Genomic DNA, 24,427 nt, shown 5'->3' with positions numbered 1-24,427 from the left:
TATGTACAGGATTGAGGTGTTCACGGAAGTTACTTCTGTGCTGTGGGCCTCCCAAATCTGATGGAATAATCAATCAGTTAAATGGTATTTAAGACTCTTTTCTAAGAAGTGTGTTGAAGGAGGTTAAATTTAAATACATTACTAACTTGTTTAAATGGTGTATAGTACTTAAACTGAATCAATTCAAAGCACAGACTGACAACGTCACAGAAAAATAATTCCTGTAAAACTCATCAATTTGATGTCTTTTAGGTGCGTAATCTCACTTACATGGTGACCCGAAGGGAAAAAATCAAGAGATCTGTTTGCAAAGTTCAAGAGCAGATATTTAATATCTACGCAAAGCAGCTGGAACAAGAAAGAGTTTCAGGTATGCTTCAGTGTTACCTTTTTCATGTAAGACCACAGGAGGCAGAAGCAGTGAAAGGTTTGGTTACAGGCTAATGGCTAATTTTGAAGGACAAACAGGACCTCGTTTATTCTCATTAAAATCTTGTGTAGTCCACCATGCATCAGCAGATTGGAAGAAAAAATGAGAATCTGTGTAGCTCTAATGGGGGGCACATTGCTATAGAAACTGCTAAGTCTGTGTTCTTATCCGTGGGGCACTGAATGGCTTGCTGCTTCAGAGCCTTTCTGGTGTGATTCTTTAATGACCCTGTATGACAGAGAGACCATGACTTACATTCAAGTGCCATATGGTACCTAGTAAGTCTGCAGTTTATTAGTGCCGCTGCATTAGTGTTTAGTATGTGCTTCTTTGCATCATAGATGGCAGTTTAAAGAAACGAATTTTGAAAAGGTAGCGCTCTGGTTTTACAACACCACTTTTTTTCTGCCTAATCTCATTGACAGTAGTCTTTTCTCAGGAAGATGAATACTTTCACAGTTACTGCATTAACTAGATTATCCTTAAAGTATTCAGTGACTAATAAACCATATTTCAGACAGAACCAATCAATCAGCTCCACTTGCTGATTGCTTTTCCTCCCCCTCTTCTGAGGAGTCTCTCTGTCCTAGGGGATAGAGTAGTGCTAGGATTTCTGTTTGCTACAAGTGCAATTAGGTGCAGCACAGCTACGGGAAAGTAAACTACACCAGCAGTTAATGTTGTCAAACCACGACATAGCCGCATAATCGTGACGTAAAGGTGCTGGGTCGGCAACCAAATACCCATCTATACTGAAGAACGTCAGGTGTGAGGAACAGAGTTCAAATAGGTGCATGCAAAAGCAGTTATTTACCCAGACACGGAATTGCTTGACTTTGACTTAAATTTGTTTCCATTTAGGTGTGCCTTCCTCATTCTCCTCAATGGAAAACACGGTGTTGTTCAATAGTCCATCTTTAGGCCCCAATGCCCCCAAGATAGAGGATTTGAAATGGCATTCGGCATTCTTCAGGAAACAAATGGGCACATCTCTAAGCCACTCTTTGAAAAAACCACACAAGAGAGACCGAGTAAGAAACAGCTCTGGGAACAACAGCAAATCCATGCTGCGGCAGCCCAGCCAAAGGGAAGGCGGTGCAGCTCCAGGTAGCTTTTTAAATTTTGACAAGACCTTTGCAGAAACACGGCTTGTATCAGCACAGCAGAAAAATGGCACAGTTATACCAGACCACAGAAAAAGAAGAGACAATCGTCCCCAGTGCGAGGTGATCAAGGGAGAGCTAAAGGAAAAGACTTCTAAACACAACCACAAACCACTGAGACCCACAGAACTCTCTCAGAGGCAATCAGAAAATAAAAGGGCTGTGAACCACTCCGGTGGTAGGTCAGCACCTGGCACGCGGAGGGATATAGTGCCTAAATGCAATGGGGGGCTTGTCAAAGTAAACTCTACTCAGACAGTAGTTAAAGTGCCTACGACGCCCACGAGCCCAGTGAAAAACTGGGGCGGATTCCGAATTCCAAAGAAGGGGGAGAGGCAACAGCAGGGCGAGAGCCCGGAGGAGACCTGCCGCCAGAACTCCAGCTACCCCTACCTGGGCGTGGGCAGAGTTTCACCGAAGGACAGGCCAAAAAGCAAGCTAAAGCCTGACAGTGAGAATGATGGGTACATCCCGGATGTCGAAATGAGCGACTCAGAGACTGAAGTGGCTGAAAAAAAGTGCAGGCAGCAGAGGCTCAGTCCAAACAGCACTATCAGCAGAAGGACGGACATTATTAGGCGAAGTATCCTGGCATCCTGACTGGACACAGGGACACGGTGTCAGCACCGTGGTCAGTAGAGTCACTGCCTACAAGCCAACTCCACATTATTTATTGGTGTGAGAGAGGAGAGTTCTTAGACGTGGCTACAGATTGACAAATCGATAACCCATTATTCCTGAGCTGTATAAACATGTTTACATGCACTTAAAGCTGGTTTTTTTGGCCCCCCCCCCATTCTGTGAGAAGTTTGAATCTCCTTTATTCGCAACTTTCCTGAGTAAGCAGAGAAATGACATCACTACTATAATAGGATTTGTGATGAACACTAAAATAACTCATGAAAACCTTTTAGAAGGGGCTCGGGTGGGTAGGGGGAAGTAGGCTGCATTCATCCCTTGTAGCTAAGAAGCACTGATAAAATTTTACTGCCTTCCCCTGCCTTCTGGAAAAGCACAAGCTCTTAATTTAACTAGTGTGTATTGAATGGAAGATGGTTGTTTAACCATACTGCACTGCTAAATCCCATTACAAATGGTCACTTTCCTTGGATGGTGGTAGGTCTTTTTCCCCTCTTGGCAGAGTGTTTTCTCTTGCATTCGGTTTAAGCATAGATGGCCGCTCAAAACCCTCCATAAGCTCCAGAGTTTACATGTCAAGATGCTTACTTATGAGATGACCAGATTGAACCGTGACGTTATACTGGAGGAGGAGGAAGGGACAGGTCAGGGCTGCAGCTGCCTTGCAGTGCAACAGCAGCTTGGAAAGACTCAGACTGAGCAAGGTCTGAGAAAGGGCGCAGGTTTGTGGGTTGCGGCAGCCCGTGGAGTAACCCTTCACCGTTGAGTCAGTCACCTGCCTCTGGGAGTCTGATGACAATTCAAGAAAAAAATAATTTCTAAGGCACTAGTCGGTAGGATTTCCCAAAGCCCACCACATATGCACTAATGGTACGTACTGGGAAAGCCACGCTTATGACACTAAAGGGTTGCTTTAAAGTGGACATGAATATATATTTTTAAAGAGAGTAAAATGGAGAGGCAATAAATTGTGATTAGCTCTTTACAGTCAAAAGAAGAAAAAATATTTCATTCTATTCTGGACTAGATTTGATGGAAGAGGGAACTCATATTCTGATAGTGTACTTTTTTTTTTTTAATAATTGCAAATGGCAATAACTAGTAAGCTGTGAGCAATAATATTAGCAGATCATTAGGATACTGTTTTGTACCGAGTAGAGTGCACATATAACAGTGGAGCGTTAGGAACCTGTAAATTTTGGAATTCTGCATAGATATAAGTCAGGTATGTACTGGTGAAAAAGTTTCAGCAGCAATGTGTTACAGAAAGACAGGCATAAAGAACCCCCTTCCCTGCAACATGCCCCCCCTCCCCCCCTTTTCTACTCCTAGCCTGCTGTTATCAAATCCGCTCACTTGTTAATGTTAGACCCTTGCCTCTTGAGCAGGGAGCATTTAAAACACAGTAGAACTCTGCCATAACTGAGTCTTCCAGAGGATTCAATATCACAAAAAAAAAAAAAGGCAAAAAAAAAGCTTATTAACACCGTATCTTGCTATGCAAGTTATCACTTGATTAAATATTTCAGCAGAGTGCATCCCTATCCTTTGTTTTAAAACTCAGAAGTCTTAACCTTTTGAGGAAGGGGAATTTTGCGTAAGATAGCATACCTTTAAAAAACCATGGCTGGTCCTAAGAAGTTAGATTAACTTCATGACTTACAGAGGTGAAATTCAGTCAAACTGGTGAATCTGAAATTAGGTAGTCGCTCTTGGGACATGTTAAAAGAATAAGTACTTATTTGATTAAACAACAACAGACAGACAAAAGGTAAATGCAGGTACGTTCTACTCAACATCCCGATTATTTTCCAGACAGGCACTGTTACTTTCTGTAAGAAACTCATGACTGTATAGGGAATTGTTTGTCAAGCCATAGATGGAGTAATCTAAATTTGGATTCTAAGTAAACATTTAACCTCACACCAGTTTGAAAGAGGTACCTTGTTAATTTGCACTATTATGAATGCTAATGTTGTGCAGAGTTAATGCCTTATCTGTTTTGCTCCCCGACGTTTAGGTTAATAAGCTTTCTAATGTTTCAAGTTAGGCTGAACCAAAACCAAAAACGCTGTAAGACGACCGCAGTGTGACCAGCTCTGTAGGTTAGTTTCATCTCCCATGCTTACCGCTCAGCAGAAGAGGTGGTGCAAGTACAGCAGTGACAATACAAACCCAGCCCTGTATTTTATTGGGGTAGAACCATTTGCTGAATTTCTGTTTTTAAGCATTACCTTTCCTTGTGCAGACTGACCAAGAGATCTTTGATTATGATTGGTGTATTCTGTCAAACTGTAGGCTAGTTGAACTTCTGTAAAGTTGCCTGGAATGCCATTTGTTAGGTTATAAACTCACACAAAGCTAAATGAAGGGTTATACGTGTTGTGTATAAATCTTAATTTCAGAAATTTGAGAAAATTGTCATTACATTTGTAAAACCTTGTACAGAAGATTTTTCACTATGTGCCTAGCTTTGGTGTCCATTCAGCTGAAATTAATTAAAAAAGGTGCATGAAGACGAACAGATAGAAATAAAAAGTATATGTAGAGATAACTATTTTATATTACATGGCCCTATCCTGTATTTATTTTCTCCCTTTTCTGAAGTATTTATAAAGACCTAGTTGAAGACAGCTGTATTTTTTGTTAAGATATTCAGTAGAATTGTGCCTTTTTGTCTGTATGTGAATAAATGCTGTACATTTTTGCAGTATCCTTGCCAGCAGTGTTTTAGAATTTGCAGTAGTTACTTTGTTTGGGTTTTTAAACACTTCACTGCAATGATCCGAACAACTTTCATGGTTAAAATAAGCATTTAATTTGGATTATTACAAAATGCACACTGTGGTTGCAAGAGAAAGATGTGGTTTGGTTTTGGTTTGGTTTTTTTTTTTTTGGTTAGGAATAGTATAGGGTCTTGCTACTGACAGCTGTGCCTGTCCCATCAACAGAAAATGGTATGCTTTTTTCCTTGAGATCCTCAAAGAGATGTTGCTTACCTCAAATAGTTTACATTTGTTGGTATCTGATGTCCTTCCAAAGTCCATAATCTTCATACACGTGTTCCACTGGAAGAAGAACATGAGGTTCTTACCTGTGGATCTTCAAGACAAGACCACTGAATGTACATTCACACTACAAACTGCCTATAGTCAAGCAATGCTGACAGAGAACGTTTGCTGCTCTAGCAGGATCTCTAGGACACAAGGCGTGAAGGGCAGAGTAGGTCCTTTCCTCTTGCTTCCTCGAAACTCAAGATATGGAAACATGGAACAGACTTGGAGCAGAGCAGGAACAGGACAAGGTTGTGAAGGCATTTGTCTAGCAATACAGCTTGAAAAACAGCTATGGGTAAATAATGTTTCTCAGATCTGTACTTGTATCACATACATTCCCGTTGTGGGCAGCTGTGAGTGGCACCCCTCAAAAACATATTTCAAAGAATAAAGATTAAAGGATGGCCCTCCTAAGAGATACTAGTACAAGCTCTTCCAGGTGTGAATAGAAGTCCAAAAGAGGTTCTTGCAGCTGCTTTGTAGATATTGCTGACAACAGCCTTTCTGACAGGCACTGCAGGGCTGGGGTTACTGAGTAAGAGTGGGTCAGAGCTGAGTACAGCTTGGTAACCACTGCAGTAGACTATGAAAAAGTTTCTCATATGCAGTGATAGCTGTTTCAAGATCCAGCCTATGCCAGAAGGTGTGTGGGGCCCTTGGGAAGGCCCAAAATGAAACTGTACTACCTTCATAGTCAGATTATCTATCTATCATCTCACCTGTTGAATGGAACTAACTAACTATTCACCTAAAAACTTTACCTAAGTAAAGACAGTCAAGAACAAAGTTTAACTCATTGGGGAGCATTGATATCACACTAGGGAATCTTTAAAACACTCAAAAACTGGTGTTGGGGTGGGAAAGGAAGGTAGGGGAAACAAACACTTTCCAATGGAAGAGTGACAAGAAATAACCTAAGATAGAAACAGATGTAGAATAGCCAAGACAGATGATTGAAAAGCCTGCTGCTCCATTCCATGAAACAATCTAGCATCGTGAGGGAAAGAGCAAAACTTACCTAACCAGCAAGCCTCAGATTTTAATTGCCTCAGCAAGTGCCTTTCCTCTGAAAGTCCAGCTTGGGAGCAGCACGCCAGCAGCCTCCTCTAGACGCCAAACGGAAATGAAAGGAGGTGGTGGCAAGATGATGAGCTTCACTTGACCACATTCCGTTCCGTGGTTCAGACAGATGTGTTTGGTCATTTTTTAGCTGCTCAGAGGATCAGGCAGACAGGAGGGAAGTCTTTTTCTTTCCTGTGTCATCTGCCGTAATTGCTCTGCTGCCCCTTAACTTTACTACTAGGTGCTTTTGTCATCACTGCAGTTCATATTCTGGCAAGTAACCATTACACAAGAGCCACACCATAAGCTGAAATGAATATACCCACAACTAAAAGGGAACCAGGCAGGTGCCCTTCTGTGCCTCAAGGAACAAAAACACAAATACTGTTCCTGCCGTTTTTCAGCCAGGCTTCACTTCACAGCTAGAGCCTCTCTTTAAGAGGTGAATGGGATTAATAGCTCACAGAAAATCTTCCAGGTGGTCTGTCATCATCTCAGATGTGCATTATGCAAATTAAAATAAGGTTCTTGGTACTTACCTCCCTCTGTATCACATACACAGTTGATTGATGAAAGTCTCACTGCAGCAGACGTTTGGAGCTGCTGGACAATGTATCCATGTTGCTTTGAAAAAAATCTTTGAAGTCTTTTTAGCAAAATTGGAGATTGTAATGGATACAGGCATGTATCAAACTGAGAAAGCACCAGTAAAGAAGCACGTGTGTGTGTGTGTGTACAACTGTAGAAAATAGTAACTTCCTCTGCGGTAAGCAGAAATTTTTCTTGAGGTTGCATCCATCTTGCAGGCTGTACTTGAACAGCCATGTTTTCAGGAGGTGGCACAAACTCTTACTTTCTCCATGTGGTGATCAACCCAGGTCTGTCCTCTAAAATGCAAATGGGGTGAAGATCCACTGCGACAGACCTATGGGCTTCTTAGTCCAAAACAACAGTTTTCACCAAGCACCGGGTAAGCATTATCCATCAACTGAGGTAGAAGTTACAAACTAGAGCTATACTCTTCACAAGAAATTACATCACATAACTCCAAGATGGGAGCACTTCAAAATCAGTTAACACCTATCCAATGTTTATAATATATGCTGAAAGAGAAAACAGAGTTCAGCTCTAATTTTAGAATTGTATGTATGAAGTTTCTCCGCTACCAAAAACATGCACGCAAGAGGATTCCCACATAGTGGCATCTGTAGAATTCAAACACGCTAGTTCAAAATGCATAACAGCTGGATGACTTAACCAGCTTTGTGCAAACTGAAGTAATGGAGAACTGAAATTCCCAGACACATACAAACCGAGAGAGCAGATCAACAGGAAAGCAAGGAACAATTGTAAAACAGTAATCAGGAAGAAAAAGCACAACCGAAGAAAGATTACGGTCCTTTGACATGAGCTGTATGAGTAGCCACAGGAGCATTTTATTTATTAACTGTTTCCCAGGGGCATTGGAACAAACTGAACCGAATTCTTAAAACTGGAAGGCAGTGGAGGCATTTTGCAGCTGTAATGCCTACTATAAAAACAGCAACTATTTGGCATTCATGATTTAATTAGTGTCTTACTACAATTCATAAAAGGTCTTCAAAATGTTCCCAAGTTACTGCACTACAAAGAAAAATTAAAGGTATTGACTGTATGTGAGCAAAGCTGTTCATGAATTTCAATATAATGTTATCTGTTCCCTGTACACAATCTTGTCGTAGTTGGAGCTGGTGTTTAGACCAAAAAAAGACCAATATGCCACAGCACTGTATCAGATTGTTTCATCTGCTACATTAAAGGACTTTAATTACATCATTCTGCAGTCTTCTTCCAGTCTTTACTATGCATGCAGATACAGTATCTTTGTCCACCCCCTTTCTTACCTGAATAAATCAGAAAATGTTTATCTAAGTTTTACAAGCCTTGCCATGGAGTTGACTTTAATGCTCCAATATGAAGTTTCTCCAGCAATCTTCTTATCGTCAACACGGCGTGGATGAACAATTCATATGTTTAAATATTTTCCAGATCCTTCAGGGAAGCAGCTTTTTTCTTCTGTGTAGTTATCAGGCTGAGCTGTAATTAAAAACAAGCAGATAGCTTCTTATAGAATGTTTTTTAAGCTCCCAAGTATCAGCAGAACTTCAATATGGAAGGTGTTGTGAAGGAGAGGGAGCATAGCTAAGTGGGAATTTGGGGTGAACAGTAAAATTCACAACGCACTCTATAGATGACTACTGCTTTTGTCTCATTTCAGATCCCAAAGAATTCATGATGATGAAAGATTAGGTGGCAGGAGTATACTTTAAAGACATCTACATAGAATCCACACATTTTAAGCCTGTGCAAACATTACCCTGTATTTATGTTTCTTCCTGAATTACTATTATTTAATAAATAGCTAAGATTTATAGTCATTGAACTAACCACAAGAAAAATGTAATTTCTAGACTCCCTAATAGTCCAGCTCTAGCCTGTATTGGATTTAATTTTACAAGTAAGCTGGATAATGGAATGAGAATACACAATTAAGTCAAGTCAGAAAGTAGCCCTCAACCTACAGGTTCAGAATACAGAGAAGAGTTACCGTTCTGATTCTGAGGAAGCACACACACAAACATTCAGTCTTCTGAGAGCTAGAAGAGAATGAACACCTTGTTTCTTCAGATTCAGAAGAGCGGATGTTCTTGCAGCAGTACTCCTGGAGACTGCTTTTTCCAGCCTTTAGTGGGAACAGGGCTGGTATGTCTTTTGTGGGGGGGTGGGGTGGGCAGGGAGATGAAGGGGCTTGGCACGAAGTTCTTAAGTCACTACAAAGAAGCCATGCTTGACAGCTGGCAGCACTAACCTCTGCCAAGCCTGAAGATGGCAAGGCAGTTCTGAAGACCAGCAATAAGGTCTGGACAGCAATTTAGCTGCTGGACATCTTACCAAGTCTCTTTGTTACCTTTCAGAGGGCGACTGGTGAGGAACAGTTAATTATTGAAGTTTTCAGGAACAGCAAGACCTCTTCCTATATGGGCACTGATGCCAGGACTTCACTCCCTTGAAAGGTGCTGTGACCATGTTTTTTAAGGGAAGATAGCACCTCAGAAGTATTAGAGCTGCTGAACAGATCCGTAGAAGAAACAGGAGGTAAAAAAAAACCAAACCACTTTTTCAGAGCAAACCTTCACCGGTTGGGTAGACCTTGTCATGACAGAGAGCATTTACAGCCAGGAAACGGGGCTTAGGTTACGATAGCTTGGCAGCTATGCCCCTTTATTCACTGCTGTTGGGAAAAAAATGCCCTTTGTCCTAATTGGACAATTTAGATCAACCAAACATTTCCTCTCTGCAACTCACGTGGGATCACCCATGTTAAAAAGCTATTAATTTGCACATGGGTTACCTAAATCACTGTAAAAAATTAGGAGGCAGAAAGACCACCTTTACTTAACAGGAGACAAACTTGAGTAACAAATTTGCTTGGCAAATAAGCGAACCCAGTGTATAAGCCCCCCATGGGATTTGCTTCAAGATGTAGAGCTTGAACAGAATTGAAAAAAGAACGCTGGATGGAAGAAAAAACCTACTGCCCAGCAGAGAAAATACAGAATTCTAGGTAGCATGGGGTTTAGACAAAGCCCCAAGTTTCTCTCTCTGAAGAGAAGAACACCTTTCCTCCCAGTATCCCTAATGTCTAGAAATATTGAATAGTACTGCTCAAAGCTGGAACTGAGTTGTAGGAGAACTGGAGAAAGAAGGCAGCAACAATTCAGCTCATTAAGTGATCACAACGGTGCACAAGGAGGTCTTAGGCATATAAACAGCTCTAACAGACGCACCTTCTCTGCAGTTTTCAGAATCACTGAAACATGTGCTAGGCATGTTTAATACGGTAGCGAGATACATACACCATCCCTTCTTTTCCCCCTTCCCAGGGCCTGGAAAAAAGCAAGTATTTCCTATTCTGTCTGCACAGTTTTCAGTATTTTTGATACTACAGGACTTGGTGTGTCCGTTACATGTAACTGATGCTAACTGCCGTGGGCTGTATTTCTCCTACAATCTTTGGGGACACAGCTACTGGAGGCTACTAATGAAAATGCAGGCGGACAGACAAGAAGTTAACAACTGTGGAAGTCCTCATGACATGGCAGAAGGTACTCAGGGTTGCAACTGGATGAACACTGAGCAGGTCTGCACTATCAATTCTGTCCTGCAACCACTCCACTGCACGCCGTTTCCCCATGCTCTTTGTGCGGCCACACAGTGAATTGGACCAGGGAACTTATTTGGCTGAAAAACCCCACAAACAGAATTCCCACAAATCAGCTACTCTGCCTAGCAGTTTTTGTAAGGCAGTTCTCTAGTCATCAACTCAAGACGTGCTTTGTTTTACATCAAACTCCCCAGGAGACAGGTGTAGGAATCGGCACAAAATTTGCTCTTTATCGTGTGAAGCCACCGTTTGCGACTGCTGCAGGAGGTTACACCAAGCTAAAAAAAGCCTGCTTTATGTAAATAGGAGCTGCAGTTGTTTAAGGAGTTTTTTTACCTCTTTGTTAACTTGCTGCCATTTCTGCAGATGGAAATGATCATATACCTTCATTCACACATTTTGAACCATACAAGTTTAATTTGCATCAAATTTGTTTCCATAAACAAATCTATACTGTCACTTAAGCATCCTGTCAGAAGGTGGCACTTAATTGAATATGCATCAGTTTTGTGATGACGCATCCAAAATACAAGCTTGTTGTTAAAATTATATTAGTGATAATGCACATAAATGATCCCCTCTACCTCAGGAATGATACAAAGTGAGTATTTTTGTTGTATTCAATAGGATTTTTTTAATGCACTTGGGTAACATGTTTTTTGTTAGTTTTGTACCTTTTGAGATGCTGTAGCGGCCCTCTGTTCTGCCTGGCTCAGTCGCCTTTGAAGCCTGTTGATGTATTCTCGATATTCCATCATTAATTTTTCATCCTGTGTAAATGAAATACCTCATTACAAATGCAAAGTTCTTTTTACTGGATCCATGCATACTGTAGCGAAAAAGCTTAAAACAAGGAATTTAAGAAGCGGAACTGTTTGCCACTTAAAATAAGACTGAAGACATACTGCTGACACATTACAGAGAATTTCCAGCTCAAAATTGACATCATATGACTTTTCCAATCAGAGTAATCTGCAGAGGAAGTTTTACTCATTTCACCATCTTGAAGTAAGATGCATAAAACCTGACATTTTAATCCAGGTAATTTAATTTACACAATCTTACAATGTAAGTCAAAGGGGAAAAAGAAAGTACTAGATAACACAAATGAGATGATAATCTTCCTACAGGTTTTTTCTCTTCTCTTCATCAAAAGGGTACATATAAAGTCTTACTTAACTGTCCTTTACTTACAGAAATCTATTCTCACACCAGCCCCATTCTTCTCCTCTAAATAATACAGCACTACAAAAACCAACACAGAAGGACTTATCCTAGATAGAATTGGGTATTATCCCAGATTTATGAGGCTGACAGGATAGCTGTTTTCTAAAGTGGCCATTAATTATTGAACAATGCACATTCCAAAACAGCCCTGCCCTTAATCTTTAATGGATAATGCTTTTATCTATATGCATATATGCACACACAGTGTAAATTCTACTATACACATAGTATGCTGAGAATTTGGTATCTCTGCATATGCTACATTATCCGTAACACAATACCTACTCCTTTTTAGAGGTATGCATGCATACATAGGCATAAGTGACTTCAGAAACATTTCCTGAATTGTCTAAAATTGCTAGATTAGTAACCCTGAAAGACGATCTCTCCTTTACCTTTTCTTGTAATTCGAGAGTAAAGTTAATTTGTCTTCCTGCCATCTGAACATGTCAATCAGCAGAAACAGTGGGGTTTTCCAGTTATGACTGCTCCTGTAAAAAATCCTTACTTTTTTCTAAACCAGCAACGTAAGTCATCTAAATAGGTTTCTGTTAAGATCCTAGTGTGCATGCATCAGGTTGTAACTGCAAGTAGTTGTCATATCAGTCGTTATCTTACCTCAGTTACCTTTTCATTTGCCATTTCCAGCTGAGAAATGAGCTCCTGGCTACGAAGTTTTTGTTGACTCAGCTCACTTCTGTTAATCAGAAGAAAAGATGCTGATTAACACAAACAGTGCATCAGTTATCAGAATATAATTTCATAGGTACTTTCTTGCATTGTAGGGGCTTATAGTGTATTTTTAATTACAGCGTTGCCCTTAAAACATTCATTTCAAAAGCACTACACAGCTAGCACTTCTTTGTGATGTATATTCAAAACTATAATGGCAGAGGAATGAGATGTATTTGTTTGAATCAAGAGGAGTTTATCTGACATTTTATGGGAGTTTTTTTCTGTTTATCGAATCTTATTTTGCAGGCACATTATCAAATATGCTATAAATATAAGCTGCATTTTCACAGTGCATTCAATATTTAGATTAACATTCTAATTTGTGTCTCACAACCAAACTTCAATGTGGACATTTTTGAAGGTGCTTTGAAGTACCTAAAACCAAATCATACTATACTTGCAAGACAGACAGCAATGTAACACTTCATGAGGAAAAGGAAAAAGCCACCGTCTTCAAAATGGTCTTTTTACTTTTATACTGAATGTTTTAGTGATCCTGAATTTGTGTAGTACTGAAGATAAAAAATATTTGGGTTACGGTAGATATCTTTGAGTTGGTGCTCAAAGAAAACAGTTCTTGCCTCCTGTCATCACAAGCCACTGAAAAAGAGGTATGACCAAAGATGGAAATATCTAAACTTTGGTAATTTAGCCAGAGGAATATGCAAAACTAAATGAGCTGCTCTAACCTTTCACCAGTCTCTACTCCAGAAGCAACAGCCATCACAGAAAATGGTGTGATCAAGATTCTTGCCACCAGTTTCACCTTCTACACTGAGGTTCAAACATGTTTGTGAAGAAGAATTTTCAAATCTATTCGCCCTCCTTTGCCAAGTTGAAAGCATGCTGAAGTGCAACCACCTTCATGAGTATGTAGCACATTGACAATGCTCAGAAAGCTGATACCTAACCTTTAGGTGCTCTGCCTATTACTGAAACTACATGCGCTGTAATGGAAGCTAAAGCCTTTATTCCTTCTGGGGAAAAGGCAGTAAGGTAGGAGACACTTTAACATCAGATCTTTGTCTTAAAAGGCCTCTGCTCTTTTAATGATGGCATTTAGTTCTCAACAATAATTTACCCCTAAAAAACTTTTAAATTTAGTATTTTATAAAATTTTGAATGGAAACTGCTATATGGCACTTGAAATACGAGGTTGCACTCTATCTGTTAACCTACGGTTGATGAGTATACCTGGCTGGTAGTTTCCACTCCCTTGTTGTCAACCAACCCTGTTAACCAGTCCCAGGTAGATACCATAAAAACAGTTCAACGCTTTTTGACTAGCTGCTATAAAAATGAGAGTACATAGGCAGATACTTAAACCATGTTAGACAGTTAAAATGATATATAGATTATACCTGTGTTACCACATGTGAACATTTTTATATAAAATAAGAATTAAAGATGGATTAAAACTGCAGGATCAAGATAACACATTAACACTTAACACCACTATTGCAATTTGTCCTCTGTAACCAATATCAAGCATCAAGATGAAGCATTTTCAATATAGGAGCCCTAATGAACAGCTGTTTTCTGAAAGCTCAGTTTTTATAAACTGTTTTAGTAGCAGAACAGAAATTTTATACAATTCCTGTCCTATCTTTTCATACATACCTTTTTCAAAATAAACTCCCTGGAAAACTATTCAAAGATTACTCCTTACAATGTGTAGACTGCTTATGTTCAACTACACTAGCAAAAAAGGCTTTGAAAATAAATTCTTAAATTCTGACTAACCATCTTTATTGTTATGTCATCTTAGAGGACTATCCACATAGATCAATTTTCTAAATTAAAAATTCTTAGTTACTGAAAACAATCTGTCTCCTATACTTGTACTGAGGTGTGGAATTAGCATTCTTAGCAGCACAGGCCATAAACAAGAGTTTACATGCTCATATACAGCTGTATATCAAGAAATTATTTTTATAATTTGATCACACTGAACATGTATTTAAAGAAAACAGTTTAACCTTGTAAGCATAAGGAAATGTGATGGCTGTTGAGCTAGACAGCTGATTCATTCTGATTGTTAACCCTCCCCCGAACACACATGATGAGATTTTAATATTAAAATTGAGCAGTAACCCCAACTGCTGAATAATCAAATCACTCCCCACCCTGTACTGTCTTTGTTAAGTGAGTGGGAAACAAAAGGTGAGCTTTTAGCATTTTGGCAGACGGGTGATAAATCCGCCAGCTGCAGCAAGTACGTTCTGCAAAGCTCTCATATGACAAATATAGCATGTGCCAGCTGTTTTTTCGGTTGAATTATACTATAATATGCTTCAGTTACTCTTAGTAATTATGAATTTTGTATACTGCCAGTACCTGCAGCTGTCTCTCATCCTGTTAATTTTTTTCTTTAATGAACATCTTAAAATAAGCAGCTATGGCTGCCAAACATTACAGAAGTGCAGCCAAGAATAATGTTTTAGAAATGGAGGAAACTTCTTCATCAGAAGATGCCATGCAATTCACTCAATGTACTACTATACAGGACGGAGAGAGAAGGAGAAGGCAGTCCTGTTCAATGCTTCATACACAGGAACCAAAAAAGGTAATTCTTCAGAGGCAGATTCTTCTCAATTAAAGAAAAGAGAAAACTGAGAGCTCCAAAAACCACACACGGCTACTGATGAGTCAGGGACTCTAACTATGACACAGAAATTTTTCAGAAGCAGAAACTGGAACAAAGACACCCAAAATAGCTGCGATCAGATGACTTAAGCTAAGCAAACTATTTAAATTTAAAAACAATATGGCAAGGATTCCCTTTTTGTAAGTACTGACAACTACAATTCAAGTGAATATTAAAAAAATGAAGCCATTCAGTATAGTTGCTCAAATATAACGGGTTTATGTTACAACAAATATTTTTTATTTTTTTTTCCCAAAATGTTGTACCTTACTACTAGACAATAGTGGCAGATGGTTAAGATTACTAATTTACCAATTTGTTCATACTATATATTAGCATTAAATTTTATTACTTTTTTTATTAGTTAAAGACTTAAGATTTTTAAAGCTCCTCAGATGCATTGTTGCATGGAAGTAACTTCTAAAGTACTCGCCCTCTTTATCATTTAAGCCAACGTTTATAAATTGTCTCAGGTACTGTTTTGTAGATTCAGTTTATATTTCTAAAAAGAGAACTGACTTGTGTATACCTATTACTACCCGTACTCAGGCTCAACGGTACCTTAACTGAGCAATCATCCACATGTCTAACAGGCCAAAGGAATATTCATAGCAAAGTTGAGAGGTCAATTTCCTGTAGAGTTTTCAAGTTACAAGATCTACCTTCTCCCCATCTGCAGTTTTCAAGATTGACTCCACTGAAGGGCATTCTGTGGATAATTCAGTCATTTGGGTGAATATGACACTTCACTTATCAGTGTGGTTCTTGTTCTGATCCCTGGTCCAACCAGAATCATGTTCAACAAAAATGCTCTTGGGTGTTGGCCACTGGTGAGGACTTTGGTAACGGTGTATGTATAACCACTGGTTATCTGCCAAATTCCTTCTCAGTTTACTCCAATTCTTATCTTCATTCTCAGGATTAGAACACAAAAATCTATGAAAAATACTGATATCCCCATTAGAAGGCATTAACCATCTACTATTACATGTATTACGACCTCTTTTTTATTTATTTGTTTAACCTAGTTACCACAAGTACAGACCAGTCAAGGTGGACTTAACAGAATGAATGAATAATCTGCCCTTATTTTTTAAACTTGCATACAGTCTTTCACTTAATTTTCTTTTAGTAAATGCTGGTAGATCCGATTACCCTGGTTTTGCTTAAATTCTGTTGTCAGAACTTTCTCTCTCACCCCTTCTCGATCTATCCTGTATTCTGTTGTTACTGAAGTTTGTTTCCTTCCAATTTACAGATTTCATAAATATTCCTTTGGTATTGCTGATTTCACTTTCTATCCCTGCTGTCGTTTATTCTTCTCAGCTTAAGTCTGAAGAAATATATAGTTTTATACACAATGCTGTAAGGTAATAAGAACAGTCCTAGCCAGTCTCTTCCCCCAAACATGGCCATAGGAACTGTTTTTCTAGGTTATAGTACTTCAGTGAAAGCAAGAGCCTTTAAAAGGATGTGTATGTATTCCTCATTTCTTTCAAAAGTAAAGTCTTTCAAATGAAGACAAGAAATGTAAAAGAAGCTGGAAGCACTTGGTACCCATTTTTTTTTACCACAGCTGCCAAAGGCAGATCACTCAAGTCCCTTAAAGTTTTGGGACGTTCAAACTGACAGTGATCTTAGAGCTTCCAACTGTAAAGTTGGAATCTACACCCTGTAGATCAGCAGCAACAGCAACAACAACATGGATTGCTTAGATTTGTTATCAAATTCCACATAAACTTGTGGAGAAGTGACACTGCAGATCAAAATAATTTTTTAAACATTAAACTTAATTCCAGTTTGGTTATTTAGGTTACTTACAACAATGCTCCAGATATAGGGGGAGAAAAAAAAAAATCAAATAGAAACTCAGGTAAGTGTCAGTTACTAAATTACTACATTAATGAACATATAATGGTTAAATTATTCACCAAGACTTAGAAGCTCTTTTTGGGTTACAAAAAAAATTATCTTTAGAAACAAGTTTGCTAGTTTTAAAGAATTTCTATACTTCTCTTACTATTTTCCATTTAAACCCCTATAAGGAACACAAAAGATGACTTATTGCCTCTCAGAAGTTCACTTCATTCTACTGATTATTCCTGGTCAGAACTGAACTGGTGGTTCAATCCCAGACCCTAGCAGAGATGCAACCGTCAAAAAATGCAAGTCTGCTGAAACACAGCAAGTAACCAAACCAATTCAACTAAAATGAAGTGTTAATACGCATTTCTGTCTCAAAAGCCACATCTGTCCTTTGGTCTTGAGGTGGATTGACCCAGCTGGCAGGTAAGCCCCCACCCAATTGGTCGCTTACTCCCTCCCAGAGGAAAGGGGGAGAGAACTGGAAGGGTACAGGTGTGAAAAAAACTCATGGGTCAAGAGAGACAGTTTAATAAGTGAAGGGGAAAAAAAAAAAAATTGATACAAAACCAACTACTCATCACCAGCCGACCAATGCCCAGCCAGAATCCAAACAACAGCTACTTTGGAAGAACTTCAACCCAGTTTTATTGGTGAACATGACATCACATGGTATGGAACATCCCTTTGGTCAGTTGGGGTCAGCTGTCCTGGCTGTGTCCCCTCCCAACTTCTTGTCCACCTCCAGCCAACTTGCTGGGGCGGCAAAGTGAGAAACAGAGAAGGCCTTGACACTCTATTAGCGCTGTTCAGCAACAGCTAAACCGTTGCAGTGTTATCAACGCTATTTTGGTCATAAATGTAAAACACAGCACCACACACAGGCTGCTATAAAGAAAATTAACTCCATCCCAGCCATACCCAGTACAGGTCTTTAAGAAGCATTAAATTCACCCAATCTTAAAATACAAAATTCCCCCAAACTTAATCTGAGGGTGATGGTTTCTGTATGTGTTTACAAAGAGATACAGATACGAGATTAATTTTTTATGTGTATACACATTCTTAGAGAACCTAAATTCAACAGAAAAGCCCTGGGACAACTCGTCTTTAAATAAATATGAGCGCTACGCCACTTTTTTACAACCTTTAACAGCCATCATTTATTTGCATAACTATTTCATAATTGTAAGTATTTGCTGCCTAAGTTCACTTCAGTAAATGTCATTAGAACTCAAAGTACATCTAAAATGGATGCTTTGTTTCATAGTCTGCCAGCCTAGACATTTTGCAGGTATGAAGAGAATAAACAGTAGTCATGAGCTGTTGGTCATGCTGCCAAGAGAAATGTTTTTATTTGGAAGGATGACCTATGTTGCAAGACGCACTGACCTTCTAAGTTACCTTCAAGACGGACTTTTGGCAGAAGTATATCAAAGCAAAACTGGTTCCTTGCTGTCTTGCAAGGTGAAGATGAGGTTTATTACCAGTCAATCCTTCTGAAAGCGTACATCATCTTAAGATGCTTAAGAGGTGAGAAAACACTTCTCATATATGAAGACTGTAATGTATTTTTATGAAGAAAATGGTGGAATTTACTCTACAAGTATTCAATGCATTACCTACTGTTTCAGCACTGTTTTTTAATTCCAAGTTCAGTTTTATAGGCAACAATTACATGTTTAACTTGAACTGAGACCCAAATGTCCAAGAAAGCACAGAATAATTTTCAGTGATGCCTGGAAGTATCAACTTATTTATCAACATTTTAATATACAGGTTATTCACTGACCTACTAGATTCTCATGTTATTTAAAAATGATCACTCTGCTCTACTGTTACAGGTTGCAAAATTTACTTTTCCTTAATTTTTTTAAAATTAAAAATCACCTAATGTTCACTGATGTTGCTTCATTTCTTGGAAGTATTTATTTAATGCTTCCTTTATGCATATGGATTACACCTCACAAACAAAACACTGCAGACTTAAATGATGACAAATGAGCAGCACAGAATATGGAAAAGTTAGCAGCAGCTGCTGGGAAGTTAGTAAAGAAGCCAAAATGTTTCAGACACCTTCATATGGAAAATGAAAGTAATGAGGATAGAACTGAAAAACAGCAACAGATCATGAATTTAAGGCAAAGGAATGGGAAACACCTACACTAACAAATGCGACACTGACTCAATGCTTACGAGAGCTGCCCTAACAGCAAACTTCTGGTGAAATGCAATATAAAACGCTTTTATGTAAACTACCTCCCCAGTATACATGGATATGACTTTGTTAGGAAGTTTGTAACTTCCTGAAAAACATTCACTTATAAAGCACATTACTATGCTGTAAGAGTAGTAATTCTTATTAAAAACTAAAATTCAGCTACACATCACCAACACAATCTCTGTCTTTGCTCACATATTTACATGAATCCGATACATCAAACAGTAATGTCATGAAGTGCCAAGGAATGTCTCAGACTGTACTCAAAATATACTAAATAACTGTGATACGCTGCTGAACTTGGAGAGCTCTCTATTTAAATCCCAAAAGGGTATGTTGATATCTTCATCTAAGTTCATAGCCTTGCTGCCCAGTTGAGACAAGATGAAGTTTCCAAGGAAGATACTAAGTTTTCCTTACAAGCTCACAGCTTAACTAACCCTCTCAAAACTACATAAACTTAAAAATCTATGTATATAAGAAAGCTGGCTGAACATCGGCCTTTCACTTGGACCCTGCTATAAGGCTTGGTGATAGCATTTCCTGCATTAGCCTCAAGGGGACTTTCAAACAGAGCCTTTAATTCAGTAGATCCTGCTTGTCCGGTATCAGTCTATTATTTAGTGGTCTTGCCGATACTTCCGTGATAAATGCATTTGCTGCAAAATTATTTTGCTTTTTAAATAATCAGAAACTTTATTTTAGTTCACAACAATGTAAGAAGTGATTTGCCATTTGTACTTGCACTCAAAATACTCAAAATGTTATTGTGATAAGATTAAAACAAATATGATAATTATTCATTTATAATATAAGCAAGGACTTTGCATTGAGTAACTACTACTGTGTAATTCAGGAGCTAATCTTCATACCAACTGCATTCTGGACTATATAGCTAGGTGTCTGGTAAAGCATAAAACGTGAAAAATAAGCTGGTTTTAAATTTTCTAGATAATACTTATAGGTTGTGTTAACAGCCACTTGTCACCGTAATATCAGAGCACCACTGTGCAGATTTAATTATGAAATTCTTTATGTCAGTTTAAATTACAACCTTCTAGCAGAGAACAAACTTGTTTCTATTGCCACCTTCCTTGTTAGGTAAAGCAAACGTCTGATAAAATCTTCTGCTATTAGCTTATACAGTATGTAAAAGCATCACCTATGAAAACATTTTAAAAAGTAACTGACTTTGCTTTTAGACTTGCATCAAAATATCTACTGAAGTCACAGAGAATCACATGGACTTAGTGTAGACTTACAATTTTTAATATAAGATGAACATTTTTTCTATTCTGCTTGTCAGGCAGTATTCTCTGATACACGATGTTAAATTACTGCAGGAGTTTTCCAGATGATGCCACATAGGCAGTCTCTCACATAAACAGAGACATTTTCAAAATTTACTACCTATTTTTCATGCAGATTCACAAAGCAGACTTCCTCTCATGTCTGTTACATTTTCTATGTCAGCATTTTGCTGCAGATAAATAAGGTCTAAAGCTTTTGGTCTGCTATAACAACATTTTAACACTTAACATTAAAGCTTTAAGAAGGAAAGCAGCTGTTTCACAGACAACTTTAATTGTTTTGGAAGTCTGCAATTTTTCCCTTTTAATTGGAAGTTGCTGAACTACATTCAGGATCTGGTTATGAACCTAGATGCTCAACTGTGAGAGTTTTTGTAGTTTCATTTACAGAAAATAAACTACAAGTTTAACAGCTAAAATTTACCTTAGCATGAAACACTACAAAATATTTTTCTTCTCTAGTTACTGCATTTACAAAAGATGTCAAAAAAGTATTAGTAAGACCCAGCTAACTACATACAGTGAAGCTATACCACTGAAACTGTCAGTGAATAAGCACAGCTCCCAGTGTCTCACAGATGTGCTCAACACTGCGATGACTTCTGAAAGAGACTTATTGGCTTTTCAAAGAACTGTTTAGTAATCTCTGCAAAATGCAGTGTATTTTAAGGCAAAACACAGACAGCTTATATCTGGACAGATAAGGTAAAAAACCCGGTACTGCTTACTTAGGAGAGATAAAAATGACCAGAGCGATTATGTAGGACTTGTTTTTCTAGAAGGATTGGCAAAAATGTTATCTCTAATTGGATTTAGAATGATTTTGAACTATCTGAAAAATTTGAACTGAACTAGTTATCATAGGTAACAATCCACTACTACTACAAAGTGTTCTGAACACTCAGAAAAAGAGCACCCGAAAGAATGAAAAGCAGATCAGTGAAGCTGCTAGTAAAACAGAAAGGTCATCAAGAAAAGTTTTATCAATCATTCTTGTTTTTCAAGCAGGATGGAACTCATAGCATTCCTGTATTTGGACAGACAATAGGTACAACTAGTTATGATAGACACTGTGTCACTTTGAAACTAGTTTCATTCCTCTTTAAAGGGAAGCACTACTACACACAAGACTACTGGAGGTCAAGTTCACATACTTCTCTAAAAAAGATGGAAAACCAAGTTGGAGTAGTGGTAGGGAGATTTGTTATAGGCAACATTTTCAGGAAGTTATTTTCCTTGCTCATGTTTAGAAACGTGGATCCTAATTCCGCTCACACCATTGGCATTCTGACAACGAAGAAATGTCAAGTTATGCCTAAAAAATTGTGACTCCAAAAATTGCATAGGATACTGGAAATATTATGGTTCGAGCTGAGAATATGTAAACCATTATAATAATAAAACATGAAAAATCCAAAGATTACTCCAAAGAAAGTAAAAGCTAGAATTCACAGGTTTCCAATTTTAATAGGGCAAAAGCTTTGCTTCCTTGTTAACATGGTAATAAGCAACTTCTAAAATCAGTCTGAGCAAAGAACTATACATGAGTGTATCCTGCGCTTTAAGTGACTAAAGTTAAAGGGTCATTTCAAGTTTCTCAAATTAACAGAGCTGCATGCCCTCAATTTTTCTTCTAAAAACCACTGAATGCACTACCTAAAAGATAATGATATATGCGATGTTATATTCTTCTCTATCCATTTTAATTTTAAAGAAATGAGACTTACGAAATCAGGCTTCCTAGTTTAGAAGTTACTGTGTACCAGCCTGTCAATCTCCTCCAATTTTCACCCAATTTTGAAGAGGAAGAGATCTTGAGGACATAAAGCACCAGCTAGCTGGCTAACCAGAGTGAGTGCGTGAGTGTGTCTGTCAGCTCGCAACTAGCCACAGTTTGGCTGTTACTTGCCAACTAAACACAAGACATGCAAGGAAGCTGAGGTGGAGGAAGGCAATACCAGAAAAGGAAAGCCACTACAAATCCACTGCGCACAGATCAATTCATTTACATTTTAACACTGTGCAATGTGTCCACACAGTGGAAAGGGAAACCAAGATGAATGTAGATGCTCTATCTACTTAATTTCATAAACTGATCAGTGTGGATTCTCAACATTTTTTTAATGGATATTAACATCCAAGTAGAAGCAAACACCATCTACAGCAGCATGCATTTAAAACAAAGATAATTTTGTACAATTTATTTCAGACATAACTTGCAAACGGCTAATTTCTCATTGGGACAGTTCCTTCTCTACTCACTCATTTCCAGTAACACCACCGTCTTCTCTAAACCAGTTGATGTCTGTCTGTATACAGGCTCACAGGCACCATAGGTGCTTGTATTCCCCAGCATCTAGAAATGATATGTAATCTGTGTCTGTTGCGTGAGACGCCCTTGTTATTACACCCTTTCAAAAATGAAAATATTCTTACAGTCTGTGCTGGGAATACGAGCATCAGCTAGTTACCTGGCAACCTGTACGAATTAAGAGCAAAGTAAAGTTTGTATCATATTTTTGCTTAGGGCAATCACACAAGACATTTGTATCCTCATTTATGACAGCAACTGCTCAGAAGAGAACGTAAGATGTGCATCCCAGTAGGTTTTTTCCAGCTTATTTTAGAAGTCTGGAGACTCGCTCCGCAACTGATTTTGTAGTGACTGTTCTGAATAGCTATCAATATAGAGGTTTTCATAATCCAAAGCTAAAATTCTCTAAATTGACCGTGCTATATCTTGAAAGACAAAATTAAAAGTAATATATTCCATTTACTTTTTGTCATTACAAAATTCACACACATCAACATGATGCAAAATTTTTACTTCAGTGCTAACTTCACGAAGGGCATCAAAAGTTCTCTTAGAGCACTCTTCCTTGTTTTGCAGGAAGCACATCATCTAGTCTGCGTGGTTTGCTCTTCATGGTTTTTCACCACAGGTCTACTGTCACGCACCAAACGGGAACTAAAACCGTAACAACTTCCAGAAGAGGAACAAAATTGCACTTACTTTAGCTTACTGATCCTGGCTTCTGTAGTTTCAGTAAGATTTTTTGTTTCTTCTTTCCACCGGTTTGTTGCTTTTTGCTGAGCTACTAACAGCCGTCTAAGTTCAGCAGTAGACTTTTGACTGGTGTCTTCCATTTCCTTAAGTCGAGCTTCATATCCATGTTCTTTCACAGCATGCTCATGCTCCATTGTGCTTATCTAGAAAAAATACAAATCGGGTACAGTCAAGTCTCTCACTTTTTACTTTTTTTTTTTTAAACAACACTTGAGTTAAATTTATAAACATTTGTTAAAAGCATGTAACATACAATAATTAACTTGTAATTCTATGCTCAAAGAGATACATGTTCCCAAAGCCAATTTAAGAAAATAGTACAACTGACAATAAAGGATAATGAGCTGTGTATGCTTATTTTTGTAAATAATCTTTATCCTTCTCCCTTGTGTTTTCTCCACAGAAACACGTTCTTTCTTTTTCATCTAGCTAAAACATGTGAGGAGTTTCTTAACTGCATCTAAAACCCTTTGTACATCAGAGGAAAATGAAAGCAAGCAATAAATCTTAACTGTGACTATAATGGAAGCCTGTCTGATTAAAAATGAGACAGACAAAGATCTGGTACATGCTTTATAACCGCTACCTATCTGTTACAAGACTCTGATCCTTTGTTTTTAAACTATATTTGACCAAAGGGTTCTGGAGTTGGAACAAGATTTCCTGTTTCGTTCAACTGCTTCCTTTATCTTGTGGTGCAACGTGGAAACCGGATTTGAGATGGTCCCCATTCATAACCTGTAAAACTGCTTACTGAAGTGGTCTTCAGTGCTGCAGATTCTTAGATCCCTTTTCAGTATCTT

General features: G+C 38.4%; 2 protein-coding genes across 15 annotated transcripts in view; one reads left to right on the top strand and one right to left on the bottom strand.

Annotated features, from left to right (window-relative positions):
• The window catches only part of JADE1 (jade family PHD finger 1), a 48,592-nt gene extending 41,223 nt beyond the window's left edge, over window positions 1-7,369 (top strand). For 9 of the 10 annotated variants that reach the window (XM_010564489.1, XM_010564486.1, XM_010564490.1 and 6 more), the window contains 2 exons: window positions 253-370; window positions 1,292-3,229. In XM_010564489.1, coding sequence (XP_010562791.1) covers window positions 253-370; window positions 1,292-2,193 — 1,020 coding nt within the window. In that variant the 3' untranslated portion in view covers window positions 2,194-3,229. Of the gene's footprint in view, window positions 1-252; window positions 371-1,291; window positions 3,230-5,272 lie in introns of those variants that run through there. The other variant, XM_010564484.1, reaches the window with a different exon arrangement.
• An 11-nt stretch (window positions 7,370-7,380) lies between these two features.
• The window catches only part of SCLT1 (sodium channel and clathrin linker 1), a 46,744-nt gene continuing 29,697 nt past the window's right edge, over window positions 7,381-24,427 (bottom strand). For 3 of the 5 annotated variants that reach the window (XM_010564479.1, XM_010564478.1, XM_010564482.1), the window contains 4 exons: window positions 23,571-23,767; window positions 12,400-12,478; window positions 11,229-11,324; window positions 7,381-8,426 (listed from right to left, as the gene is read on the bottom strand). In XM_010564479.1, the coding sequence (XP_010562781.1) occupies window positions 8,364-8,426; window positions 11,229-11,324; window positions 12,400-12,478; window positions 23,571-23,767 (435 nt within the window). In that variant the 3' untranslated portion in view covers window positions 7,381-8,363. Of the gene's footprint in view, window positions 8,427-11,108; window positions 11,325-11,468; window positions 11,527-12,399; window positions 12,479-23,570; window positions 23,768-24,427 lie in introns of those variants that run through there. The other 2 variants (XM_010564480.1, XM_010564481.1) reach the window with 2 other exon arrangements.

The sequence above is a fragment of the Haliaeetus leucocephalus genome, unplaced genomic scaffold (genome assembly GCF_000737465.1).
Source record: "Haliaeetus leucocephalus isolate CR32 unplaced genomic scaffold, Haliaeetus_leucocephalus-4.0 Scaffold181, whole genome shotgun sequence".
NCBI lineage: Eukaryota > Metazoa > Chordata > Aves > Accipitriformes > Accipitridae > Haliaeetus > Haliaeetus leucocephalus.
The sequence above is the reverse complement of the archived record's forward strand: the minus strand, read 5'-3'. Positions and strand labels throughout refer to the sequence as shown.